General features: G+C 34.1%; 1 protein-coding gene across 1 annotated transcript; it reads right to left on the bottom strand.

The window, feature by feature from the left end:
* Positions 1–2,516: 2,516 nt before the first annotated feature.
* Positions 2,517–23,126, bottom strand: MANSC1 (MANSC domain containing 1). Its single transcript, XM_074269161.1, has 4 exons — positions 22,754–23,126; positions 14,254–14,588; positions 10,882–11,022; positions 2,517–5,391 (listed from the first exon to the last, which is right to left on the bottom strand). Exons 2-4 carry the CDS (start codon positions 14,474–14,476, stop codon positions 4,418–4,420), a joined length of 1,338 nt encoding a protein of 445 aa, XP_074125262.1. The 5' UTR covers positions 14,477–14,588; positions 22,754–23,126; the 3' UTR covers positions 2,517–4,417.
* Positions 23,127–24,605: the final 1,479 nt, after the last annotated feature.

Genomic DNA, 24,605 nt, shown 5'->3' with positions numbered 1-24,605 from the left:
ATAAACCATTCTATGACACCTGAATCTTATAATTCATGACTTAGTAAGTAGCTCGGGTTCCAAGCCATGTGGTTCAGTTATCTCTACTATTTAAGATGCTTATAAGAGTTATTATCAAAAAGATCTCCCTTGTTCTTCCAAATATCTCCACTATGCTTCACATCACCCCCATCCCTTTTTGGGTTTCCTTGCCAAGTAGATCTTTCTAATGTTCAGTATTTCTCCATATACCTCCTTTCTAAAATCCTATTCCATTCATGCTTCCCACCCCTTCAAGTCTCAGTAGTACTTATGAGGTCAAAATTTACCCCAGCATTGGGTTTTTAAGTTTATTTTTCTTTTTACCTATATTTTGTGCATCTGTGCATAGAAACCTAAAATTATGGATTTTTGCTAGCTCTTTTCTTAGCATATAACTCTTGTCAATTTGGGGGCAGCTTTACTGCTATTGTTCTGACATTACAGCTGCTTCAATAGTCATACATAGGCAGTTTTTTCCCCTCTCCCTTTTCAGTTTACACCTACTTTGGTTGAGAAAGTACATTTTTATTAGTTCTTGTTAGACACACTCTATTTCACAATCAAGTTGTTCTTCTCTTTACCCTTTACCCTTCCCCCACATGTTTATTTCCTCTAGTTGCTAATCAAAATAAGATTTCATATTCCTTTTATGGAACTCTAGAGTATTTGTCAATCACAGCAGCTAGTTACCAGTTAACTATTAGCTAATACTGCATGCTAGGCATTGGACTAAGAATTAGGAATATAAAGAAAGGCAAAAAGCATTTTTTTTCTCAGGGAGGTCACAGTCAAATGGAGAAAACAATGTACATAAATCTATATGTATGTGAGATGTATACAATATAAATTAGAGATAATCCACAGAAGAAAGATACAAACATTAAGGGGATCAGGAAAGGCTCCCTGGAGAAGGAGGGTTTTTAAGCTAGAACTTGAAGAAAGTCATGACTCAGAAATGAAGAGGGACAGAATAATGGACATGTGGGACAGCCATTGAAAATTCCTAGAGTTGGAAGATGGAGTGTCTCCTGACAACTATAATTAAATTTCAGTTGTTGTCATTTAGAAACACTCCTTTGTTGGTTCATGGCAACATGATACTTTTATTTGTACCAACTTATCCAATATTCTGATTCTCCCCATAATTTATAAATTACATGGCTGCTGCTTTTGGTTTTCTATCTTTTTGTTATTTTTCCCACGAAGGCATTCAACTTTCACCTCAAGCGGACCAGGCTTGGTCCCAGAGGAGAGTGACATTCCTTCCTCCTACCCCTTCTCCATAAAGAGGAGGGAGGATTGATTCTCACTGACTCATTCTGAGCCCACCTGAAGTTATTTCAGAAAAAAACTCTTTAAACACCACTTGGATTTGGCTTACCTAAACTTCCCCTAAGAGACATTAACAGAATCTTATTTTGTTTTCTGTTTTATAAAGATCTGTTAGTATTTTATTTTTAGTTTTTCTGTTCCTGTTTTGGAGAGGATGTTAGGAAGATAAAGAAAGTCCAAGTCTCTCATTTTACATATAAGGAAATTAACACACACAAAAAAAATGAAACAATTGAACAATAGTCTCCATAACTAATAAATAGCAAAGTAAGGAATTGAACCCAAAGCCTTCTGACTTCAAAGCCAATATCCTTTCCACTGTGTGTGTTGCAAAATGTTCTCTGGCACAGACAAGAGCTGGAGAGAAGTTTTTTTTTTTTAATTTATGTAAGAGTTACAATTCTCTAAAATTTTTATTGTTGTTGTCATCATTCACCCATGTTTGATCCTTTGTGACCCCACTGTTTCTCAAGTTCATCTTTGTTGTTTCCATGACACTACTTAAAATTTAAAATCAAATGGAATATAGTCACATTGCCTTTAGAGAAAAAAACCAACTCCCTATTTCACTAGTGTCCAAGTCAGGGGTTCTTAACATTTTTTGAGCATATTCTAAACCCCTTAAACAGTTTGGTGAAATCTATAGACTCCTCAGAATAATTTTTAGTAATCATAATATCATAGCACTTACTATGTGTCAGGCTTTATAAATAAAGTGCTATAAAGCTAAGTGCTTTATAAACATTTGATCCTTACAACAACCCTAGGAAGTAGAATCTATTAGTATCTTTATTTTACAATTGAGGAAACTGAGGAAAATAGAGGCTAAATGACTTGACCAAACATAGTATAGCCAATAAATGTCTGAAGTAGAATTTGAACTCTGGTCTTTCCAATTCTAGATCCAGCACTCTAATCGCACAGAATTACAATGAAAAACAATCATATTGAATAAAGAAGTCTTTTTCCTCACATCCAGTTCACAAACCCTCTGGAATCTATCCATAGAACTCTTGTCCTAAGGAGTAGCAAAGACTGTTACTTCCATCTCTACAGTGATGATTCCAAGCAGAGAAAATCATAACAGCTACTCAGTTGCCCTTTCTTTCAATGGCACAGAACTGATCAGGGTGGCCAGGATATTGCAAGAAACAGTCAAGAAATTTTTCATTCACGTCAGCAGCAGGATTTATTTGTACTTAATACACTCTTCAAATCCACAAACAAATCACAGAAGAGACTAAAATTCAATGACATCTTGGTTCTTATTCAACTTTTTATTTCATGAAATTGCTTTAAGTTTACAAAAAGCCAGCAAATATTTGTATCAATCCATTAAGCTGAAAAATAATCTGAAAACTTTGTTTGAAATACAGCATGAATGTAAATAATGTGACCACTTCATGGGATTCATTATTCACACTAATTGGGTCCTAGCTGTATAAACAAGCTTTCCTTCCAATAGGCTCTGTGAGCTCCATATAGAGAAGAAAAAGAATAGATTTCATTTGAGTGATTTGCTTCCTGTGCCCTTAATTATACTTATTATACTACTGTCCTCTAGTGTTCATAGTTGAAAGTTTAAAAATGTATTTACAGATTTTTTTTAAAATAGGCAAGACAATTAGCTAAAATACATGGCAAAATTTTCTTGATAAAGCATTTTATATAAATCTCAATATACACACTATTGTATCCTTAAGAATCAAAACCTGACAACAAAATTAGAATCAGGTTTTATTAAGCCCTGAACATTATTTCTAATGTAGAAGAGCTAGAAAGAAATTTGAAAGTTTGTCTACTCTGACAGTCACAAATTAAAATTGCATTATTTGCTTCAAGTTTATTTCAATAATGAGTTTTAACTTTTTCTATCTACATCTTGTTTTTCTAAGCAAAGATTTGTTGATCAAATTTCCTCTGAATACAGAGCTAAATGATGTGAATTTACGATCACATCATTGGATTAGAAATCTCTAGTATAGGCCAACTACTTCATCCTACAAATGAGACCCAGAGAAATGAAGTCACATCTCCAAGATCACACAATTAACTGTTGACAGACAGTTTTCCACAAGTTTAAATTAAGAGGCCCCATTGTATGGCTGAAAGAGAAATGGATTTAGAGTCACATCTCTGTTTGAATTCCAGCTCTGCCACTGACTGGATATATTACTTTGGACAATTCAATTAATTTCACTAGGCCTACTATTTTCTCACCTATAAATTTAGGGGTTTGGATCAAATTTGTAAAGTCACTTTCATATTTAAATCTATTATTTTATGACAACTGGTGAAGTTTACATTAAAAATTCATAAACATCAAAGTGAATGAGTTTTATTTTAGACCATATACAAATGTGGAAAACCTTTTATTTCCCCAATGAAACAATACATTCAAATAGGATGGAAGTAATTTTTGTAGCCCATTGGCTACCAAAAATTAAAATGGCCCCAAAAGCTCTTTGGGCAAGGAATAAAGCTGAGCTAACCTACAAACTGACCACTTAAGAACACATCACAAAGTACAATTTAGGTATATATTTGTCATTAAAACATAATACAAATTTTAATCAATCAATAACTTGGCTAATAGGAATAATTATAAAAATATGATGATATACTTATCAGGGTCAACATATTTATTCAATTCCTAAATAGAAACAAATGTAAGTGGTATAATGTCCAAATTTTTACATAATATTTTAAAAGTAATACAAAAAATAATTACATTCAAAGAATTTTCATGACAAAGTTGATCTTATCTGAAATCAGAAATATCATTTAATTAGGATCCCAAAGTCACAACAGTTTTTCTGCTATAATTTAGGGTTTTTTTTTCCAATTTACTAATTGTTCTGTGATATTTTAGTAGCTCTTTTATATACTCATTATTTTAGTCAAATTTCTGGAGTCAATTAGTGGTGTAGTATCTGTCCCTTTCCTTTTAATGGTACTTGCAAGGGTTAGTCTCTAAAATATAATCTTCTGAAAGCTTACAGAAAAGTAATAATTTGTATTTTCTAGTTGCTTAACTAAGAATCAAAGGCACTTCCCTTTCTTTTTAAATATCAACATAAATTCCATTGATCAAATAATCTAGTCTAGAATACTTTTTTCTCTGAAGAGATTCTGAAAGCTTTTTGCCCAATAGTATGAGACCTATTACCAAAAACAACAGTCCACAGAACAATATGCCTATGAGTGTCCACTTTTCAAACTGAAGATGGAATCTATTTCTTGGAACTTTGTCAAGCAAGGGGTTGCTTAATTCAACCCTCCCATTTTCATTGGAATTAATTTTATTTTCAGCAGAGGAATCAATATTTGATGATGGAAAGGTTGAAGTGTACTTAATATTATCATGGTTAGAAATTGAGTAATTGATGATTTCTTTAAATTGTTTTGTTTCTAGGGTGACTTTCATGCTTGAAGTTATACTGGGCATTGTGGTTGAAGTCATTTTTGTCATTATGGTAGGCTGTTTTGTAGTAGTTGTAATAGCTGTAGAAAATGTGGGAGTGGAGGGCTGTGGAGTAGTAGCAGTAGTAATAGAAACAGGTTGAGAAGTAGTGAATACTGTCGGATGAGGCTCAGTGGTAACTTTTAAAGGAACAACTAACTGCTTGGAAATTGTAGAAAGCACCAGGGGAGGAACAATAGATTGCAAAGTAGCAGGTACTAGAGTAGTGGGGACAAGGGATTCAGATGATGTAGCTTCCTTAGGCAGAAATGCAATTACATTGTCAGACAATACATTAGCTACTTTTTGTTTAGAGGAAAGCTCTGAGTTCTGAAGATGGTCTTTATTTTTGTATACAGGAAGTTGTGAATTCAGTTCATCACTCTTATTTACTGCTTTCGCCAAGTTATCTTGGAATTCGAGCTTCTGAGAAACTATATCTTTTGACAAAATATCAGTATAGTTCAATTGACCTGTCAGCTGTACGACTCTTTGTGAAGATGTTTCAGTCAAGTTATAACTGTTTGGGGTTGTATCTGGATGTGGTAAATCAGCCTTGTGCAAAGGAGAAAAATCTGAAAGTATACAGAAAATAAAAGAATATTTTGAATTGTTTTGCTAAAGAAGTTTCACAAGTTATCATTTATCAATCTATCAAACAGAAGCATTCATAGAAGGGAAATGAAATTTCATGGAAATGAGGAATAGTGTGGTGGTCCCTTCCAGTGCTATAGAGCTAAAGTAATCAAGATCCTAGAAAAAAGAAAGAGTGGGGGAAATTTTTCATTAATGTCAGCAGGAAGAATTATTGACACAATACATAATTAAAATCCACTGATAAATGACAGGAGTATTTAAAATTTATTGGCACTTTAGTTCTGACTCAACATTTTGAGGGTTTTTTTTCCCCTCAAAATGAAGTTTACAAAAAGCCATTGAATATTTATTTGGTAGATATGGATGGGCTGTAAAGGGAAGAGGAGTAATCACTCCTAAATAAGATATGAATAGTGATATAGCATGGTTCCTTTTTTGAATCAAGGATACAATTTCCCCAATTTTTTATAGCTGACTTGCAAAGAGCTTATACAAACAAATAACTGGTTGCACATTGCCTTCATCAAGTCAATCAACAAACATTTGTTATATAATTACTATATGCCAGGCACTGTGTGCTAGAAATGCAAAAAAGAAAGCAAAATAGTTCCTGTTAAATCACAGAATTAGAAAGGACCTCAAAGGCTATGTAATATAACCCTGACTTCATTCATTTTCTTTTACTGTGTTAAAAAAAAAAGAAAAAAAGGCAAAAAGGGCAATTTTCTACCAATTTTTGGTTGGGGAGAAAAGAGAAGAAATGCAGAGATTAATTTGGAGATAGTAAAATTGCAGGCTACAAAAATAACCTATTTAAGACAGTAATTGGGGTAGCTAGATGGCATAGTGAATAAAGTACTGGCCTTAGAACCAGGAGAATTTAAATGTGGCCTCAGACACTTAACACTAACTAACTGTGTGACCCTGGACAAGTCATTTAACCCCAAATGACAGGCAAAAAGAAAGGTATTATCTAGTAAATATTCACCATAAGTAGAAGCTTCTGGGTTTTTAAAAATCTGATATTAGACAACTCAAAGTATGCCTATGTAGTACTGTGATTGATATTTTTTTAAAAATTAAACATCAAATATATCTAAATGTGTGTGAAGGCTGTGAAATAATTTTAATTATTCTATTATTATTCAAAATGCAGAATCCTAAAAATGTTTTCATTAAGGAGTTTCTGGTCAAGGAAGAGGCATATGTGTATATGTACATATTCTTCGAAAGTGAAAATGAAATATCATTCAAAAAATCTTATGTGAGAAAATTCTCTTCTATGATTTCCTAATTTATTTGAGTTAAACTAATAGGATTTTTTTTGTTGTCCATTTTTATGGACTTTGTGGAAATCTTTTTTTTTCTCATTATTTCTTTATGTTTTGTATTTCTTTTTTTTAATTAAAGCTTTTTATTTACAAAACATAAGCATGGGTAATTTTTCAACTATGACCCTGGAAAAACCTTCTGCTCCACATTTTTCCCTCCATCCCTCCTACTCTTTCCTCCAGATGGCAGGTAGTCCAATACATGCCAAATGTGTTAAAATATATGTTAAATCCAATATATGTATATATATATATATATATATATATATATATATATATATATATATATATATATATATATATATATATATATATATATATATATATATATATATATATATATATATATATATATATATATATATATATATATTTATAGTTATCTTGCTGCACACAAAAAAAAACAGATCAAGAAAAAAAAAAACCTTGAGAAAGAAAACAAAATGTAAGCAAACAACAACAAAAAGAGTGAAAATGCTATATTGTAGTCCACACTCAGCTCCCACAGTCTTCTCTCTGGGTGTAGATGGATCTCTTCATCACAAGATTATTGGAACTGATTGGAATCATCTCATTGTTGAAGAGAGCCACGTCCATCAAAATTGATCATCATATAGTCTTCCTGGTAATGACTTCCATCGTAATGACTTCCTAGTTGTTTGTGGAAATCTTTACATAATTTAATATCTTGAATACATATTTTAAAGGAACACAAAAAGAGTAACCTGACAAAAATTCCTGCAATATATTTGAATAATAACAAGATAAGGGAGTCAGCTATACCAAAATCCATAAGTGGAATAGAAAAAACAACTAACTACATCCCCATTCTACAGTGGGGAGAAGAAAGAGGAAGGATGAACAGAGGCAAAAATAGAGAAGGAAAGAGAGAGAGAAAATATGGGGAGAAAGGTAAAAATTATGTAGAGAAAGAGAAATATAACAATGTCTGACATTTATATAATGCTGTTAAGGTTTATAAGGCTTATAAAACCCTTTAAAATGTTATCAAATTTTGTAGTCAAAACAATTGTGAGATGTTATTTTTATATTCATTTTACAGTTGGGAAAACTGAGAAAGAGAGCAACTGACTTGTCTAGGTTTACACAGTTATTAAGTATCTGGATTTGGATTTGAATTCAGGTTTTTCTGACTGCAAATCCCACAGACTATTCACTGTGCCTCTTAGTCTCCTGATGATAGTTTCTTCTTTAGATTTATACTGTGCTGCAAGGTTTAAGTGTGCTACTACTTTTCCTGAACCAAGCAGATTGATTCATTGCCTCCCATCTCTGCACCTGTTTGGGGGAAAAAGCCATGAGCTACTGAAGGCCATTCTCATTCTATCCATAACACTAGCCAACAAATGCAAAGTCACTATGCCAGAAGTTGTCATGTAAATGTCGGCCACAGATCCTGAAGAGAGAATTAGCCCTTTAATCTTTATTTCCATTAACACTTTTCCTTAGGTCTTTCAATAACTATAATTCTAACCCAGCTCTAATCCCCCAAAGAATAAAGCTAACTCTAACATTATCCCTAATTCCTACCCCTAATCTTAACCTAAATACCTCTTAAAATAATGTCCCTAATTCTAATTCTAAATTTATGACCCTACTCCCAAATTTAACCTTAAACCCTTAACACTCAGGTCCCTATCTTCTGCTATTTCCTCAGTTATACTCCAGTTTGAAGAATTCCTATTCCTATTCTTTTGCTACTTCATAAAAAGAAAAGAATTCCTTTCCTTTCCTAATACTAAAAGGATTCCCTGTCTGGCTGAAAATAAGGAGAAGATAGATTTCCTGCTCTGGTTTTCCTATCCTACTGTAAAGCATAAGAAATCACTCCTCCTTCTCCTCTCCCCCCCAATTAATGATGAAAGGATTTCCTGTTTCCTACCACAAGGCATATTGCTCTTCAATATCATATTTAACAAGGGTTTTATCCTTCTTCTACCCTTTTTACCACTTTCCTCTACAAACAGAAAGATTTAATAATACATTTTGAAACTAACACAACAAATAAATTCTATAAAATAAAAGATCCTAGAGATTAAATTTCTTGAGTAATGCATATTGAACCTTCAATGGAGGGATGGAAGAAATACTAAATGATTCAGTAAATTGTTTCACAAATGTATGGAATGAATAAAAAGAGGTCTCTAATTCAATAAAAAAAACTTACTACAAAAAAACAATAAAGGGAATTGTAAAGTGACGTCTGAACTAAAAACCTCAATATAAGTGAAAAATAACAGAATAAAGGAAGTCAAGCATAAAGTAATAGGTATCAAAAATTGACAAATTTTGTCAATTATATAATTTGTTAATTAAAGCTTAGTTGAAATAATACTGAAAAATCAATTATGGATATGAGGGTAGAGAAATAGATTTGGAAATTGAGAAAATACAAATATCAGATTAGTTGGACTACCAAAATATAATAACAAAGAAAAAATAACTAGACATTATATTAATTAACTAATAGGAAGCTAGGTGGCACAGTAGATAGCATAGTGAACCTGGAGTCAAGAAGATCTGAGTTCAAATGTAGTCTCAGACATTTAATCTGTCTGCCTCATTTTCCTCTATAATAAAATAGCGACAATAATAGCACCTACTTCTCTGGGTTTTTGTAAGGATCAAATGAGATAATGTATGTAAAGTGCATTACAAATTTTAAAAAGCTATAATACCCTAACAGATAATTGGTCAATTATCTGTTTTCAAAGAAAGACATATTATAGTTAATCAATTGCAAAAACCTTAGTAACCCTGACCTATACAATGATCCATCATAATTCCAAAGGATTCATGATAACAAATATTATCCATTTCCAGATAGAGAACCAATGAATTAAGTAAACATTGAACTATTTTTATTTTTATTTTTTTCTTTCCTTTTTCTTTCTGCTTGAATATGACTAATAGATAAATGTTTCACATTATTTCATATGCACAATTAATATTGTACTTCTTGCCTTCTCATTGGGTGAAAGAAGGAGAAGAGGACAAGAAAGAATTTGGAAATGAAAATTTTAAAATGTAATTGAAAACAGGGTGCTATAGAAATACTGGTTATTAATATTAATTAGAGAACATTTTCCAGATAGAGAAGATAAAACAACACTGCAATTAGAATATAAGTGTCCCCTACCAAGGAATAATCTTAACTAAGATACATAATTGCTAAATTTCAGAATTACAAAGAAATGGGAAAAAAAGCCTTTACTTTAGAAAAGAAAAAAAATTTTATTTTAAAAATTAGGGTAATAATGAACTTTTCAAAACTCACAAAAACCTATGAATCTTCAACAAAAATATATAAATCAGATTAGAAAATAGGACTTAATCGCTAAAACACATAGCCTGCAAGCATCATGTTTGAAAATAAAAGAATATATTTCATAGAAAAACAGGATTTAGAAGAATTTATCAACAAAAATCTACAGATTAGAGAGATTTTCCAAAGTTGTAAATGAAGTTCCAAATAAGTGCCCAACAAAATAATAAAATGCTCTGAGCTTTTTAAATATATAGTTAATATTTTATATGTGTACCATTATGTATATGTTATACACAATAAGTGAAATAATTTTTTCTAATTGTAATAGAATAAATAAATTCAAATTTGAGTTCCAAATAAGTATTTTGATTGATACAAAATATAAAGCATACTAAAATGTTTAAAAAGAATTTAACCCAAATGAGAAAGAGAAAGTAGAAAACTCTTACCAAAGCCATGGAATTATAATAATTTTCTTTAAAGATTAAATAAATATAATATATTTTATGGACTAGTTACAATATTCAAAACAGACATAGGAGATTAAAATAGATTTCAATATACCCAGAAAACATCAAGAACAGCAAGATAATATAAGAAGACAAATCAGAATTATTGCTACTAGCAATACATGTGAATGTTCTGAGCTATGTCATTAAAAGGAAATGGAAAAAATAAACAATAAATATATGCCACTTTTCATTTCATAAGAATCAAGCAATATGATAATTAAATTAATATAGTTGGGGATTGAAACACCACATTATCAAAATATGGAAAAAATAAAAATAAATAATAAATAAATAACAGGCATGAACAGCTTATTTATTTTTTAAAAGTTATATTACCTTTCAGTATCCTATAGGTCATAATTCCTTTTGATGATTTCAATGGACAAGCTTCTTTACTGGGGCAATAAAACAAGTAGCAATTTGGTTGTTTAGTTGTCTTTCGGCCATCAAAGATGATCAAGTTACACTCTTTGTTCCCTACAATGAAATATTTCAAATTAAATATTTTAAGTCAGTAATTAATTAAATCATGCAATTTCTTATGCATTACTATGGCAGACTGAGCAGGAAGAAGCACATATATTTTATATTTTCAAATAATTGTTTTTGTTCAGAACCAAAATAGTTAAATCATTTCCTTTCTTTTTATAAAATTTTATAAAAATAAATTTTATTATTTTATCATAGATTATTGATTATAAATTTAGAACTAAATCCCAATAAAACTAAATAAATTTGTAACTACTTAGATTTGAATAATTAATTTCAACTCACAAAATCACCTATAAAAGCATCAGTGATTTCTTCTAAGTCTACATCAACTTTGCTTATCTATTCACTCTCAATCACTTAGTCCTTTTATATGGCTGTAATTTGTGTGTACTCTGTTCTTATGGAATATTTTTTCTTTGTACTAATTCTTAATGGTATAAAGTATAAACAAATACTTCTTATACTGATCCATCTTAATTGATTTATGATATACTCTTAGGTTAATATATTTTATTTACTTGCAGTAGCAAAAAACTGGAAACAAAGTGTTTCGTGGCATATGACTGAACAAATAGTCTTGTATATGGCAGTAAGATGGGAAGATTGGCAAGAACTGATACAAATTGAAATATATAGAATAAAAAACCGAATATGCACAATGACTACAATAATGTAAAAATGAATTTGTCTACAAATGGAAACCAGACTGAATGATTAAGAGCCAACCAGTGATGATTCTGAAGAATAGACAATAAAAACCATTCATTTCTCATGGCAGAAATTTGGGATCTCATAGATATTGGCACTTCCTAAAGTCTGCATTGCATTTAAACCTTCAGTCCTGTTCATGGCATCCTATAAATGTTCTACAGAAGATCCACACAGTATATTAGAAACCTTCTTTAAAAGTTCCTTTCATTACTGCAACCTTCACACTGTACATCTGATAGCTTCCATAATCACTAAATGATTAGCCAACCTCCTTTTCCCATCATATATACTTTGAATGGAATTATATAATTTATATCACTTCTTCCTTGCAGGATATAAGTGGCAATATTCTATTTAATAAAAATAATTTAATTTAATAGAATAATAATAAGCATACTTAACACCCATCATATGTCCTTCCATTGTCCTACACATCTCAGTTATAATATCCCATAATGCAAGCATATAGAATCATCAGAATATTGAAGTTAGATAGATGTGCTTTGTTTTTTCACTAGTTTACAATTATTTCTTTACCTCCATGTCCTTTACAACAGCTTTTGAGGTATATACAGCAATTATCTCCATGATAATACTTTTACTTAGGCTTAGCATGAGAACTGCAAAGCAAAATGACCAAGTTTCTCATAAAATAATGCTTCTTATTGCCTTTGAGTGATTACTGAATGAATGAAAAAATAATTTATTAATCATTCACCGTGTGTTAATCACCATATTTAGTGTTGGGGAATAGGAAAACCAGAAAATCCTTACTTTTAAGGAATTCACATTATAATTTGGACATGATTTCTAATTAAATTTAGATAAAACACTACTCTACTTCACCTCCATGTTCACCATAGCAATTGGCAATACTGATTCAAGAAGGCATCCTCATATGGTAATCAATGAGAATTCTATTAAAACCTCTGGAGCTCTGATCATCCATGGGCTGAAGATTTTATACTTCAGGGGACAAAGAAGTCAAAACAGTAATTAAAACTCAAGTCTTAGTATCAACCAAAAACCAAAGGCAACCTTCTTTTCCTCTTAAGGAGAAACAAGTTCAGTTAAAATAGAAGCAGGGCTGCTCTTCCTGCACTAAAGCTTATAATTTCAAATCATTCTCAACTAATTTCTCTTCCTCAACTTCCATATTCAATAAAGTATTCTGTGCTGGCCAGGGACTTAAATATATCACTCACTCTGCCCCCATCCACAAAAACTGGAGGAACATGTGAAATCAATTAAAACCAGCTTCTTCTGGCTGTGGGGCTGAGTTGTAATGTCTCCCAACAAGCATGGAGCAACAGGTGAAGAGACCAAGACTTTGTCCAACGGCTCTTACCCTGACCATGTCATTTCTCTTTTACAAAGGTTAAACTTTTTACCTAGCATAATGTTATATATGATAGACATTTAATAAATGTATATTGAATGGAATAAATGTTTACAGAATGAATATTTGGGGTGGTTCTGTAGGCAGTCATGTTTCCACTTAGGTAGTCACTGATAATTACTCCACCCTCTCTCTTAGTCACTCCACAAATAAAACATTAAATACATTTAATACCTACCCATAAGGTTTATCACCTCATCTCACATTACCACATAATTCTACATCTCTTCATTCCTTAGTCAAACAAAACCAAGATAATATTCTAGTTTCCTACTTTTCAACAGACTGAGAGTTTTTCAAATCTTTTCTGTCTTTGGTAATTAAATAACTTGGGATTTCTCTAGATCCCAACGTGTCAGGATTACTAGTCTACATTGTATACATTATACAGTTTGGGACAGTACAATGTTTTTTTAAAAATTGTGTGTGTGTGTGTGTGTGTGTGTGTGTGTGTGTCCTTCCAGGCCTCTCTGAAGTTGCATAATCTTTGACTTTAATTTGTTTTTATATAGCTGTAGTAAAAGTGTTATTGATTTTGTTTTGCATTTCAACAAATACCTATTTAAAGCACAGTTCATTTTTATTTAAGGTTCAAAGATATTTTTTCTAGTAGAGGATACTGTTTACAATTTTGTCATCTGCATCATCAAACTTTTTTCTTTATAACAAAATGGATTATTCTAAAAACTGTCTATTAAAATTGATTAGCTAAGGTAGTAAAAGAATTTTGTTTTCAACCTTGTTGCTGTTGCTGAATTAACTTTTCAGTCATGTCCGCCATTTTGTGACCCCATTTGGGTTTTCTTGAAAAAGACATTGGAATGGTTTGCTTTTTTCTTTTCTTGTTCATTTTACAGATGAAGAAACTAAGGCAAAAAGAATTAAGTGATTTGTGCAGGGTTACATAGCTACTATAAGTTATCTGAAGCCAGATTTGATTCCAGGAAAATGAGTCTTGCTGATTCTAGGGCCAGTTCTAGTTCCAACTAGCTGCCTAACCTTTGGGGTACCATCTATTATTTAAATTATCCCCCATAATTACTTATGTCAAATATATGGTAGAGACAAAACCAAAGGAAAAAAAGAAACAAGAAAAACTTTTTTACCTGTTATATTTTTGGTCAAACAGCCAAAATTAATGCAATCTTCTCGAGTTTCTGTATGTATGGGCTCAATGCCTCTGATTCCATTAGCAAGAGATGACTGGATGTCAATCATGACGTCTTCTAGGCTCTCAGTAGGGCAACTCAGACTTATTGATTGTACTGGCATCAAAGCACAAATCATTACAAAAGCATAAGTCAGGCCCAATTTTACTTTGAAGGACATTTATAATTTTAACTAAGGTTCAGCTTTCAGAATTCAAAAATGATGAGTTCTCTGTTTTTCTTATTGCCTCAGAAGCAACGTTTAGACAATGGAATTCTCTCAAACTGTAGCTCTGAAACAAATGTCAAAAACAATTAATCAGAAAGGGCTTCCTTTTGCAAATGGAGATAAGAAAAATTCCATTTAATTCAGACTTGGGAAAATTTTCAATTTATTGGTGGTCATGACAGAAAGTAGTAAGTTTGATCTGTTTTGATTATTAGATGGTGAGGAACGGATTTGAAACAAACTAGTCATAAAAATCTAGCAGCTGTTTGGCACCAATACATAATGTTATGTTTGGTTTGGGTCTATGATTTTATCATTTCAGTGCAGAGGGGTCAAACTGTCAGCTTACATTGTAGGTCTCTATAAAACTCCCAAGTACTTCCCTTAACCAGATTAAAATGTAATTGGAAAATTTTAACAGACTAAATTTTAAAATACAATTCAATAAAGATAATGTTAATTTGTGGTTTTCTTAGTATGTGACTGAAAGAAATCTATTTTTATTTGAGTTTGACATTATTGATGCAGAAAACCCCTCTCTTTCTGGTTTCATGTCTATTTGGAACAGGTGGTACAAATGCATAAAATGGGTCCAGAGAAAGAAGGAGAAGTTGGATTGCCTTCAGGAAAATGGATATTTAATATACCTTTTAACCCAGCAGTGCCATCACAGGGACTGTATTCCAAAGAGATCATAAAAGAGGGGGAAGAACCACATGTGCAGTTCTTTTTGTGGTAGCAAAAAATTGGAAACTGAGTGGATGCCCATCAGTTGGGAAAGGTCAGAAGAAGTTTTGGTATATGAATGTAATGGAATACTATTGTGTATAAGAAATGAATAGCAGGCTGATTTCAGAAAAGCCCAGGAAGACTTACATGAACTGATGCTGAGTGAAGTGAGCAGAACCAGGAAAACACTGAACATAGTAACAGCAAGATTGTGTGATGTTCAACTATGATCAATTTAGCTCTTTTCAGCAAAACAGTGATCTAAAATAGTTACAATAGACTTGGAATCGAAAATGGCATCTGCATCCAGAGAGAACTATGGAGACTGAATGCAGAATGAAGCATACTACTTTCATATCTTTTTAATTTACTTTTTTTCTCATAGTTTTTCCCTTTTCTTCTGACTTTTCTTTTACAGCATGACTAATATAGAAATAGGTTTAATAGGTTTGTGAATGGATAAACGATGTCATATCCATAGGGAAGAAAGAGGGATGGAAGAGAGGGAGAAAAAATTTGAACTTATATCTTACAAAAGTGAATACTGAAAATTATCTTTATATGTAATTGGGGAAAATACTATTAAGTTAAAAAAAAAAAAGAAAGAAAGAAATTAAGACCCATATCAACATTCTATCATTTTTTTCTATAAAGCTATGAAAGACTATATACTGGTCTAAGGATTTAAAATTAATATAATTTAGACAGCAATGGAAGGACTAATGGTGGCTATGACAAAGGCTGTAACATATAACATATTGAGGGGAGTTCTGTTAAACCTGATGATGTTTAGGATCATAGAGGAGCCAAGCTTTTCCACAAGAGCTCCAGTAAGAGAGCACGAAAAAGTATGAAAACTAAAGAGAAAAATAAGTAAGTTTCTGTATCCAATCCAGGACCTTCTGGTGACATGGGGTTGGATAACAGAGACAGAAGAGAGTTTCAGGTACTCTGAGTGAGAACATGCTGATACTGAGGCTACTTTAAGAAAGAAGGAAGTCAGTGTGAACTCAAGAGTATTTGGGGCCTGAAACCAACAGGGTCTCAGCCCTAATAAATTAGAGAATCAGGGTGAGACACAGCCAGCTTCTACAGGTCACTGCCCAAGGAGTCAGGGTGGCAGAAATGCATTAGGAGAAAATGCCAGCTCAATTACTATGCATTCTGTCCAGGACCTTACAGGAAGCCTGAGATAAATATTCAAATAGAAATAGAAGGCTCTAAATGGGGATGAAAACAAGTTGCATAGGATACAGAGAAAGGTTTAGGCCAAATATCTGCCTTGAGCTGACAGGAAAAAAAGTAAAAGATTCCAAGAGCGGGCCATACCTGGTCCCAGCCATCTCATCCAGAACCTTATTAAGACAGCAACAATGACAGCCGGGGATTATTGAAGGGACAGGACCAGACAGGGCCTGCTTATACCATGCAAGAGTACAGAGCAGGGGAGGGAAGAGTCATAGGAAAACAGACTTCAACTTCAAAAGGAGGATTAAAATGAGAAAAAGTGTAAGAACTAATCATAATGGTTTTGACTAGGGGAAAAAAGGAGGGTCAGAGAAGTAGGAGCCACCACTTCAATTAAAGATTACTAGTGTTGATCACATTCCTCTTTCTTTTGATACTTCTTTGTAAAGAATGGAGTAGGAAACAAAGAAAGAACAAAGTTAAAAAAAAATTATGGCAGGAAATACACAATTAACAGTCATAACTGTGAACTTGAATAGGATGAATATATCCATAAAACTGAGGGAAGCAGAATGAATTAGAAAACAGACTCCACCAAGATGTTATTAGTAAGACACACACTTGAGACAAAGATTCACACAGAGTTAAAATGAGGGACTGTTTAGAATTTATTATGCCTTAGGCAAAATTTAAAAAGCAGATGTGATAACCAGAATCTCAGACAAGGGAGCAATAAAAACTGCCATGGTTTAAAAAATAAAAAAAGCTAAGCAGGAAAACTACATTATGATAAAGATATCATAGTTCATGAAATAATATAAGCATACACATATAGACACACTGAATGGCATAGCATCCAAGTACTTAAAGGAAAAAAATTAATCCAATTATTACTTAAACATAAAAAATATTCAAATCTAAAAAATAGGAAGCAAAACTAAAATAGTTTGGAATCTCAATATGTCTCCTCTAAATCTAGGCAAATCTCACAGAAAGATAAACATGAAAGAAATTAAGGAACTGAATAGAATTTCAGAAAAGTTAGATATGATAAATAGTTCTCTGGGTGCTTGCTGAATGGGAAACAAAATACTATGTGTGTGTATGCATGCATGCAGATATACATGCAAATATTTTTACATGCCACATTAAAATAAAAATTATGTTCAAACATAAATACCTCAGATGAAGAAAAACAAAAACACTGAATACATCATTTACTTAGCAAAATACAATGAAAAAAGTTTAATGAATAAAAAGCACTTAAAAGATTCAAACTTACATAATAGGTCAAAAAATAAATCATAGCAACAATTGGTAATTTCATCAAAGAACCTCAATATACAAAAACTTTGGAGATACAGCCAAAGCACTTCTTAAGGAGAAAATTATATTTAAATTATATTTATTAATTATATATTATATATTAAATTATAAAGTACACAACTTTAAAAACTAGAAAAGCAACAAATGAAGAAGTTCAATTAAATATAAAACTATAATTTCCAAACCAAGAAGAAATATAATTGAGAAAATAAAAATGTTGAAAAAATTAAAAGCTAATTTTTAAAGAAACTACTTAGCTTTATAAACTGCTAGTTAATTTGTTTTGAAAAAGAAAAGTTAGTTACCATGCTTAAAAATTAAAACAAATTACAACAGATGAAAAGAAAACAATGGAAATCATTAGAAACTATTTTGTAATCATATAATAATAAGATTAAAATAACTCAACTTCAGGAAAAATAATTGGAGAAGCCATAATCAAATTTCCAAAGAGGGGAAAAACATAATTAGATGGATTTAGAAAAAAACTTCTATCAAATAATCAAGAGCAATTAATTCCAATATTAAACAAATTGTTTACCAAAATAAGGAAAGGAATGAATGAGTTTCAATTTATGTCATTAGAAGAAAAAAATCCAAATCAATGAAATCACATATTTGAGTATTTTAACATTTTAATTATAAGAACTCCTAGTAGGAAAACTTCTTTCATCTTTGTAGATAGGCAATTTGTGTATGATTTCTATATTTGTATTGCCTTGGGGCAATGAGAGGTTAAGTATTAGGGAAGAAGAGGTGGCTCAATGGATGGAGCACCAGTTCTGAAGTCAGAAAAGTAAGTTCAAATAAAGGCCTCAGAAACTTAATACTAACTAGCTGTGTGACCCTGGACAAGTAACCCCAACTGCCAAAAATAAAAAGAGAGTTAAGTATCTTAATATAAATTTGGGGAGCTTCAACTCAATCTTTTCTGCCAGGGCTGGCTTTCTATTTATTCTGCTATACTGCCTCTCATAGTACATATTGTTACAACTCATTAATACTTAAAAAAAATACTGCAGAAAGGCACTGGGAAAAAATATGTTATTTACTGTATTGGACACCTTTTTTTTGGTTTCTCCTTCCACTAGTTGGAAGGGAAGGAAGAACTGAATATTGGTCTTCATTCAAACATTTAGCACAATGCATGGAACATAATAAATGCTAGATAGATGATGATGATGATGATGATGATGATGATGATGATGATGATGATGGCATTCTGGAGATGAGGAAAAAAAGAATTTAATTTTGACATTTTTTTTCTTATAAACTTAATCATGCTTGCCTAAACATTGCCACCCTTTTTCTAATAGGGGGTCTGAATCTTTTATTTTGTCTCCACTTCTCTTTTGCCAGTGGATTAGGAAATTTAAGTCGGAAGTAGAAACTGACCTGAACAAAGCTTTGGATATGGGGAAAAACTCCAATCTCTGATTTCTATGACCACCACTTCTACCCACACTCACTCAGATCATAGAATTTCACTTGGGAAGGGTCTTTAGAGATCCATTTTCCATCTTAGGAAATTGAAACCCAGACAGGTTATATAAATATTCAAGGTCACAAAAATATTAGGAAACAGAATGATGAATTGATACTTTAAAGTGATCTCCCTCAATAGTCTTCCTCTTTGTTTTTACCTCTATTAGAAAATAATCTCAGAACAGATCTAAGGATCCTTATATATACCTTAGAAACAATTAATTTTAAGTTTTATCTTCAAAAAATTGTTGTTTTTTATTAGCAGATAAAAATTCAAGCCAAAGGGAAGGTATTGGTAGTCATAAATATTTGAGCCTTTGGTCTCTTTCTCATTAGATCACAAACAGGGCCTTGTAGGGAATCTGCTTAATAAATGTTTGGAGAACTGAATTATTAGAATGCATTATATACCACAATATAAGAGGGTGTGAGATATATGATGGGACTCGCAGTATAAGAACCCATGATATATAAAAATCTTTTTAATAAGCATTTCACAGATAATAACTTATTAGCTTCTATATGGATGGAGTAGGTTAAAAACTAGATAAGAAAAAAAAAACAAGGTTATTAAAAATTTCCTGTTAACCTCAGACTCTCATTTAGTCTTTTTTTTTTTTTTAATGATAATGCACTAATATATCTCCTTTTAAAATTCACTGGGGAAAAAGGCAGGTACCATAATTACAACATTGGGAGGTTTAAGAAAAATCCCTGTATCTTCAACATAAAGAAGATCCAACTCACTTCCAGCTGATCAATGATGGACAGAAACAACTACACCCAGAGAAGGAACACTGGGAGAATGTAAACTGTTAGCATTACTGTCTATCTACCCAGGTTACTTATACCTTCAGAATCTAATACTTAATTGCAACAAGAAAATTGGATTTACACACATGTATTGTACCTAGGTTATATTGTAACACATGTAAAATTTATGAGATTGCCTGTCATCTAGGGGAGGGAGTAGAGGGAACGAGGGGAAAATCTGGAAAAATGAATACAAGAGATAATGTTATTAAAAAATTACTCATGCATATATACTGTCAAAAAATGTATAATTATTAAATTAATAAAAAAAATCCCTGGAGGAAGAAAGTGAAAATTAAACTGGAATGAAATATAGAGATACTGGATTTAAATCTTGAGTCTAGGTGTCATTCTGAATTCCTTGTCCTCTCTTACATGCTACCTCCCATATACAATCTTTGGTCAAATCTAGATGAATTTATGAGGGTCTGAGTTAACAGGAAAAATTTAATAACCTGTTTTTTCATACTGTGAAAATATACTGAGGGTCCAATCTACAATTTGGAAATTTTTTATTTTTTTTTTTTGCCATGTGTATTCATTAAAGAAATACTATTAGGTGGGAAAAGGATGGATCTTTGGATGTAGAGCTTGAGGTATCCTTCCCCCCAAATGACAAAGTGATCAGAAGTTTGATGGAACCTGAGTATATCCGTTCAGGGGTTCTCAAACTTAGGCCCATGGGCCAGATGTGGCCACTGAGGACGTTTATGGGTCCTGCTGGGTTATGACAAATAGGCTAAGGGGTGGAGACAGAATGTGTGTGGTTTTTGTTTGTTTGTTTGTTTTGTTTTGTTTTTTATTGAGGCTGGGGTTAAGTGACTTGCCCAGGGTCACACAGCTAGGAAGTGTTAAGTGTCTGAGACCACATTTGAACTTGGGTCCTCCTGAATTCAGGGCTGGTGCTCTATCCACTGCGCCACCTAGCTGCCCCCAGTGTGAGCTTTTGTTTTTACTATAGTCTGGCCCTCCCACAGTCTGAGGGACAGTGAACTGGCCCCCTATTTAAAAAGTCTGAGGACCACTGCGGCCTAGGTGAACAATATTTAATGGAACAAGTGGATATAATTCTAGTCTGTTACCCCCTCTCTCTGAGGAGTTTGGTCCCCAATCTCCTGTTTTCCATTCTGGCAAGAATGGAAGTCTTCTATGAAAAAGTAGTGGGAGGAGAAGAGGCTAGAGATGTCTACTACATCTCTCTTTTAGCCACACCATAAGTCTTACTCTTATTTTGTGGGGCATTTTCTTTACCACATACATTCTCTTTCTGCCCTCTGACACAACCATCAGCCTGGGGAAGACCATCATTTCTCACACTTGGACTATTTTTTCTTTTTTAAAAAATATTTTAATTTTTCAAAATACATGCAAAGATAGTTTTCAACATCTACCTTTGCAAAACCTCGTGTTCTGAATTTTTCCCCTTCTCCTAAATAGCAATCCAATATAGGCTAAACATGTCACACTTGGACGATTGCAATAGTCTGATGGTTGATCTTCTTTAAGTTTTCTCTCCACTTTAATCTTTTCTAAACTTCCTACAACATAGGTCTGATCATGTCAGCCTTTCCCCATTCAATCAATTCTAGTGGTTCCCTATCCTCTTCGATATCAGAAATAACACTTGCATTCCAAGCCTGACCATTTTGCTTCCCTGCCCCCCCACACACTTCGGTCCACTGACACTGGCCTTCTTAATGTACCTCAAACAAAATACCCCATCTCTAGCCATCACCCAATTCTCACTGGTTGTCCCCTCACCTGGAATTTTCTTCCTCCTCATTACCTTGAACTCCTACCTAAAAGCCTTTCCCAACCCTCCTTAATTCTCAGTCCTCCTTCCACTGACTACCTCTAATTTGTCCTGTGTCTTATCTGAATATAGTTATTTGCTTGTTGCTTCCTCCCTTAGCGAGCTCTTTGAAAGCAGGAGCTTTCTTTGACCATCCTTTGTACACCCTGGCCCATTGAGGGGGCTTACTAAGTGCCCATTGACCTGCTGCTGCCAGTATGACCTTATGAAGGTCACAACTATTCTAGACCTCAGTTCCTGCTCTGGATTTTGGAGTAGAGGTCCCTTTCAATTCATAATCTTCAATCCTCCGGTTCCTACCCTTCTGTTGTTCTTGCTATTGCTTTCAGGAGTAGCTTGCAGAATCCCAGCATCTAGTTGGAAGGGACCTCAGAGACTTTCTGGTACAAATCACATTAGAGCAGGAGCCCGCCCCATGAATCCCCAATAAATTATCACCCACATTCTGCTTGCGCACTTCCAGCGATGAGAAACTTACCATCTTCCAGGTCTCTTTTGGACAGATTTAATTAAAAAAAAAAAAACAAAAAAAAACTTCTTCAATATCTGGAGCAGAAATTAACCTTTTAACAGCTTCTACTCTTAGTTCTTAATTGGGCCCTCTAGAAGGGGTAAACAAAACAAATATGCACACCATCATCCCCCTCCCCCCCTCTCCGAAGGTACTCAATGTAGCAAATCCTCCGCCTCCCCAAGTAAAAACTCTTAACAATGTAAATAATTAGTGGAGTCTGGGGTAGATCTGGAAAGGACAGGTGCCTGATCTTGCGGTAAAAGGGAAAGAGAGGGCTGCTTCATTTTCAGACCCCAGTGGGTATCACTGGGGATGGGAGGGCACCGTGGTTTTATAAAGCCAGGAATGGAGGCGCGGTTACCTTGGCCCAAGGATTCCGGGGAAAGCCTGATGCTGCCCGCAGCCTGCAGCAGGAGGAACTTAGTTGCAGGAATACCTAAGATCGCTGAGAAGGGTGGCAAAGTCCCGAAGACCGTTCCCAGCGGAAGATTGCCCGCAGAGGGGGGGGTGGGGGTGGAAAAGAGGGATCTGTATCCTACGCAATTGCTCTGGAAGGATTCTGCGGTTAGTAAGTTCCTGCTTCCGTCACAACAGCCGAAAGTTTGTAGGGGGGGGAAGGGCGAAAGCTGCCAGATTAGCCCTGCAACCCGGAGCTGCTTCCCTGCAAGCGAGATCTTGCCTTTTCCCATCCGCGCCAAAGCCGAGCCCGGGACTAGGTGTTGCAGCCTTGAATCAGCTCTTGCAGAACCTTGGGACAGAGGTCACGTGCCTCCCTTCAGTCCCTTGGGGGTCGGGAGAAGACTGAGGGAGATGCTGGGCCAGAGCCAAGGCTGAGGCTCACGTTCCGCGGCTGGCGGCTGCGGGCCGCTAATCACCGCCCGCAATTCCGGAGGGAAAAGGAAAGGTGGGATTCCGAAAAGGAGCCGACCGCCCGATTTCCCTTTTGTTCTGCCTCGGGCTTCCGCGAGTGCCAGTGGGATCGTTCCTCGGTCCCTTCCACCTCACAGCTCCTGCTGGGGGCTTGAGAACTAGCGATTTCCAGCTAATCTGGAATCCATGAAATCAGATTTTTTTTCTTTAAATTTTTATTGTGATTCTATAATTCTACCCTTCTGTTGCCTTTCCCAATCATGGAATCATAGGATTTAGAGATGAAAGAGATTTTAGAAATTTAACCCAATCATTTCGTTTAAAATTTTTTACTTTTATTGACTTAAATTTGTTTTTCCATCATTTCTGAATCTCTGTCTGTCTCTGGCTGTCTCTTTGCCTTTATCTCTTTCTGTCTGTCTGTCTCTGCCATTGTGTTTCTGTCCCTGCCTGCCTCTCCCTTCTTCCCTCCTTTCTTCCTTGTCTCTGTCTCATTTTGTCTGTTTCTCAGTCGTTGTTTCTGCCCCTCTGTCTCTGTCTTTGTGTGTGTGTGTATGTGTGTGTGTGTGTGTGTGTGTGTGTGTGTGTGTGTGTGTGTGTGTGTCTATCTCTGTGTCTCTGTTTCTATCTCTCTGTTTCTGTGTCTTTCCTGTTTCTGTCACTGTCTCTGGCTCTGTCTGTGTCTCTCTCATTATCTGTTTCTATCTCTGTCTCTGTGTGGTCTCTGTCTGTCTCTTCCCTTCCTCTCCCCCCTCCTTCCTCTTTCCTTTCTCCCTTCCCCCTCCTCCTCCCTCTCTTTCCCTCTCTCCCCTCCTGTCTTTTCCTCACTCCCTCCCCCTCCCCCACATCCACTCAAATCTATCCGGCCAACCTATCCCTTGGTAGCAAGACTAAAACAGGGAAGAGAAGCACTTTAGCAAAACAGCAAACATATCAAATCACTGACAGTATATATAGTGTTGCACACCCATATGCCCTAGTAGGACCAGCATTTTTCTCATCTCTTCTTCACAGGCAGGAGAGATTCTGAATGGTGGAGCCATCTTCTAGAGAGTAAATTCATGTCTGTGCAAATGCAGAGATGGAAGCTTGATTGCTGGGTTCAAGGAAAGTTTGCCTGAAATGTTCTTAGTCCAGATACTTTGCCAAAAGCTTGGGAAAAAAAAAACTCCTAAATCCCTAATTAAGATTCTGAGTGACACAAATAAATATTAGGATTGGTCAGAGGTGACTGTGGAGGGGCAGTGGAAAGTTTTGGAGATATGATCTCATGAAGGAGATGACAGGAGTTCTCTAAGGACCCTGGTATTTTCTTCTGCTAAAAGGGCCATTTGTCAGCCTAG

Source organism: Sminthopsis crassicaudata, chromosome 5 (assembly GCF_048593235.1).
Source record: "Sminthopsis crassicaudata isolate SCR6 chromosome 5, ASM4859323v1, whole genome shotgun sequence".
Classification (NCBI taxonomy): domain Eukaryota; kingdom Metazoa; phylum Chordata; class Mammalia; order Dasyuromorphia; family Dasyuridae; genus Sminthopsis; species Sminthopsis crassicaudata.
Note: the sequence above shows the minus strand (reverse complement) of the source record. Positions and strands in the feature narration are given on the sequence as shown.

Excerpts from the sequence above, each read along its gene's own strand:
- MANSC1 (XM_074269161.1), bottom strand. The coding sequence starts at position 14,476 with ATGTCCTTCAAAGTAAAATTGGGCCTGACTTATGCTTTTGTAATGATT. Across the intron at positions 11,023-14,253 it reads TTTGACCAAAAATATAACAG|GGAACAAAGAGTGTAACTTG; the intron begins GTAAAAAAGTTT and ends ATTTCATTGTAG. Across the intron at positions 5,392-10,881 it reads GACCTATAGGATACTGAAAG|ATTTTTCTCCTTTGCACAAG; the intron begins GTAATATAACTT and ends GTATACTTTCAG.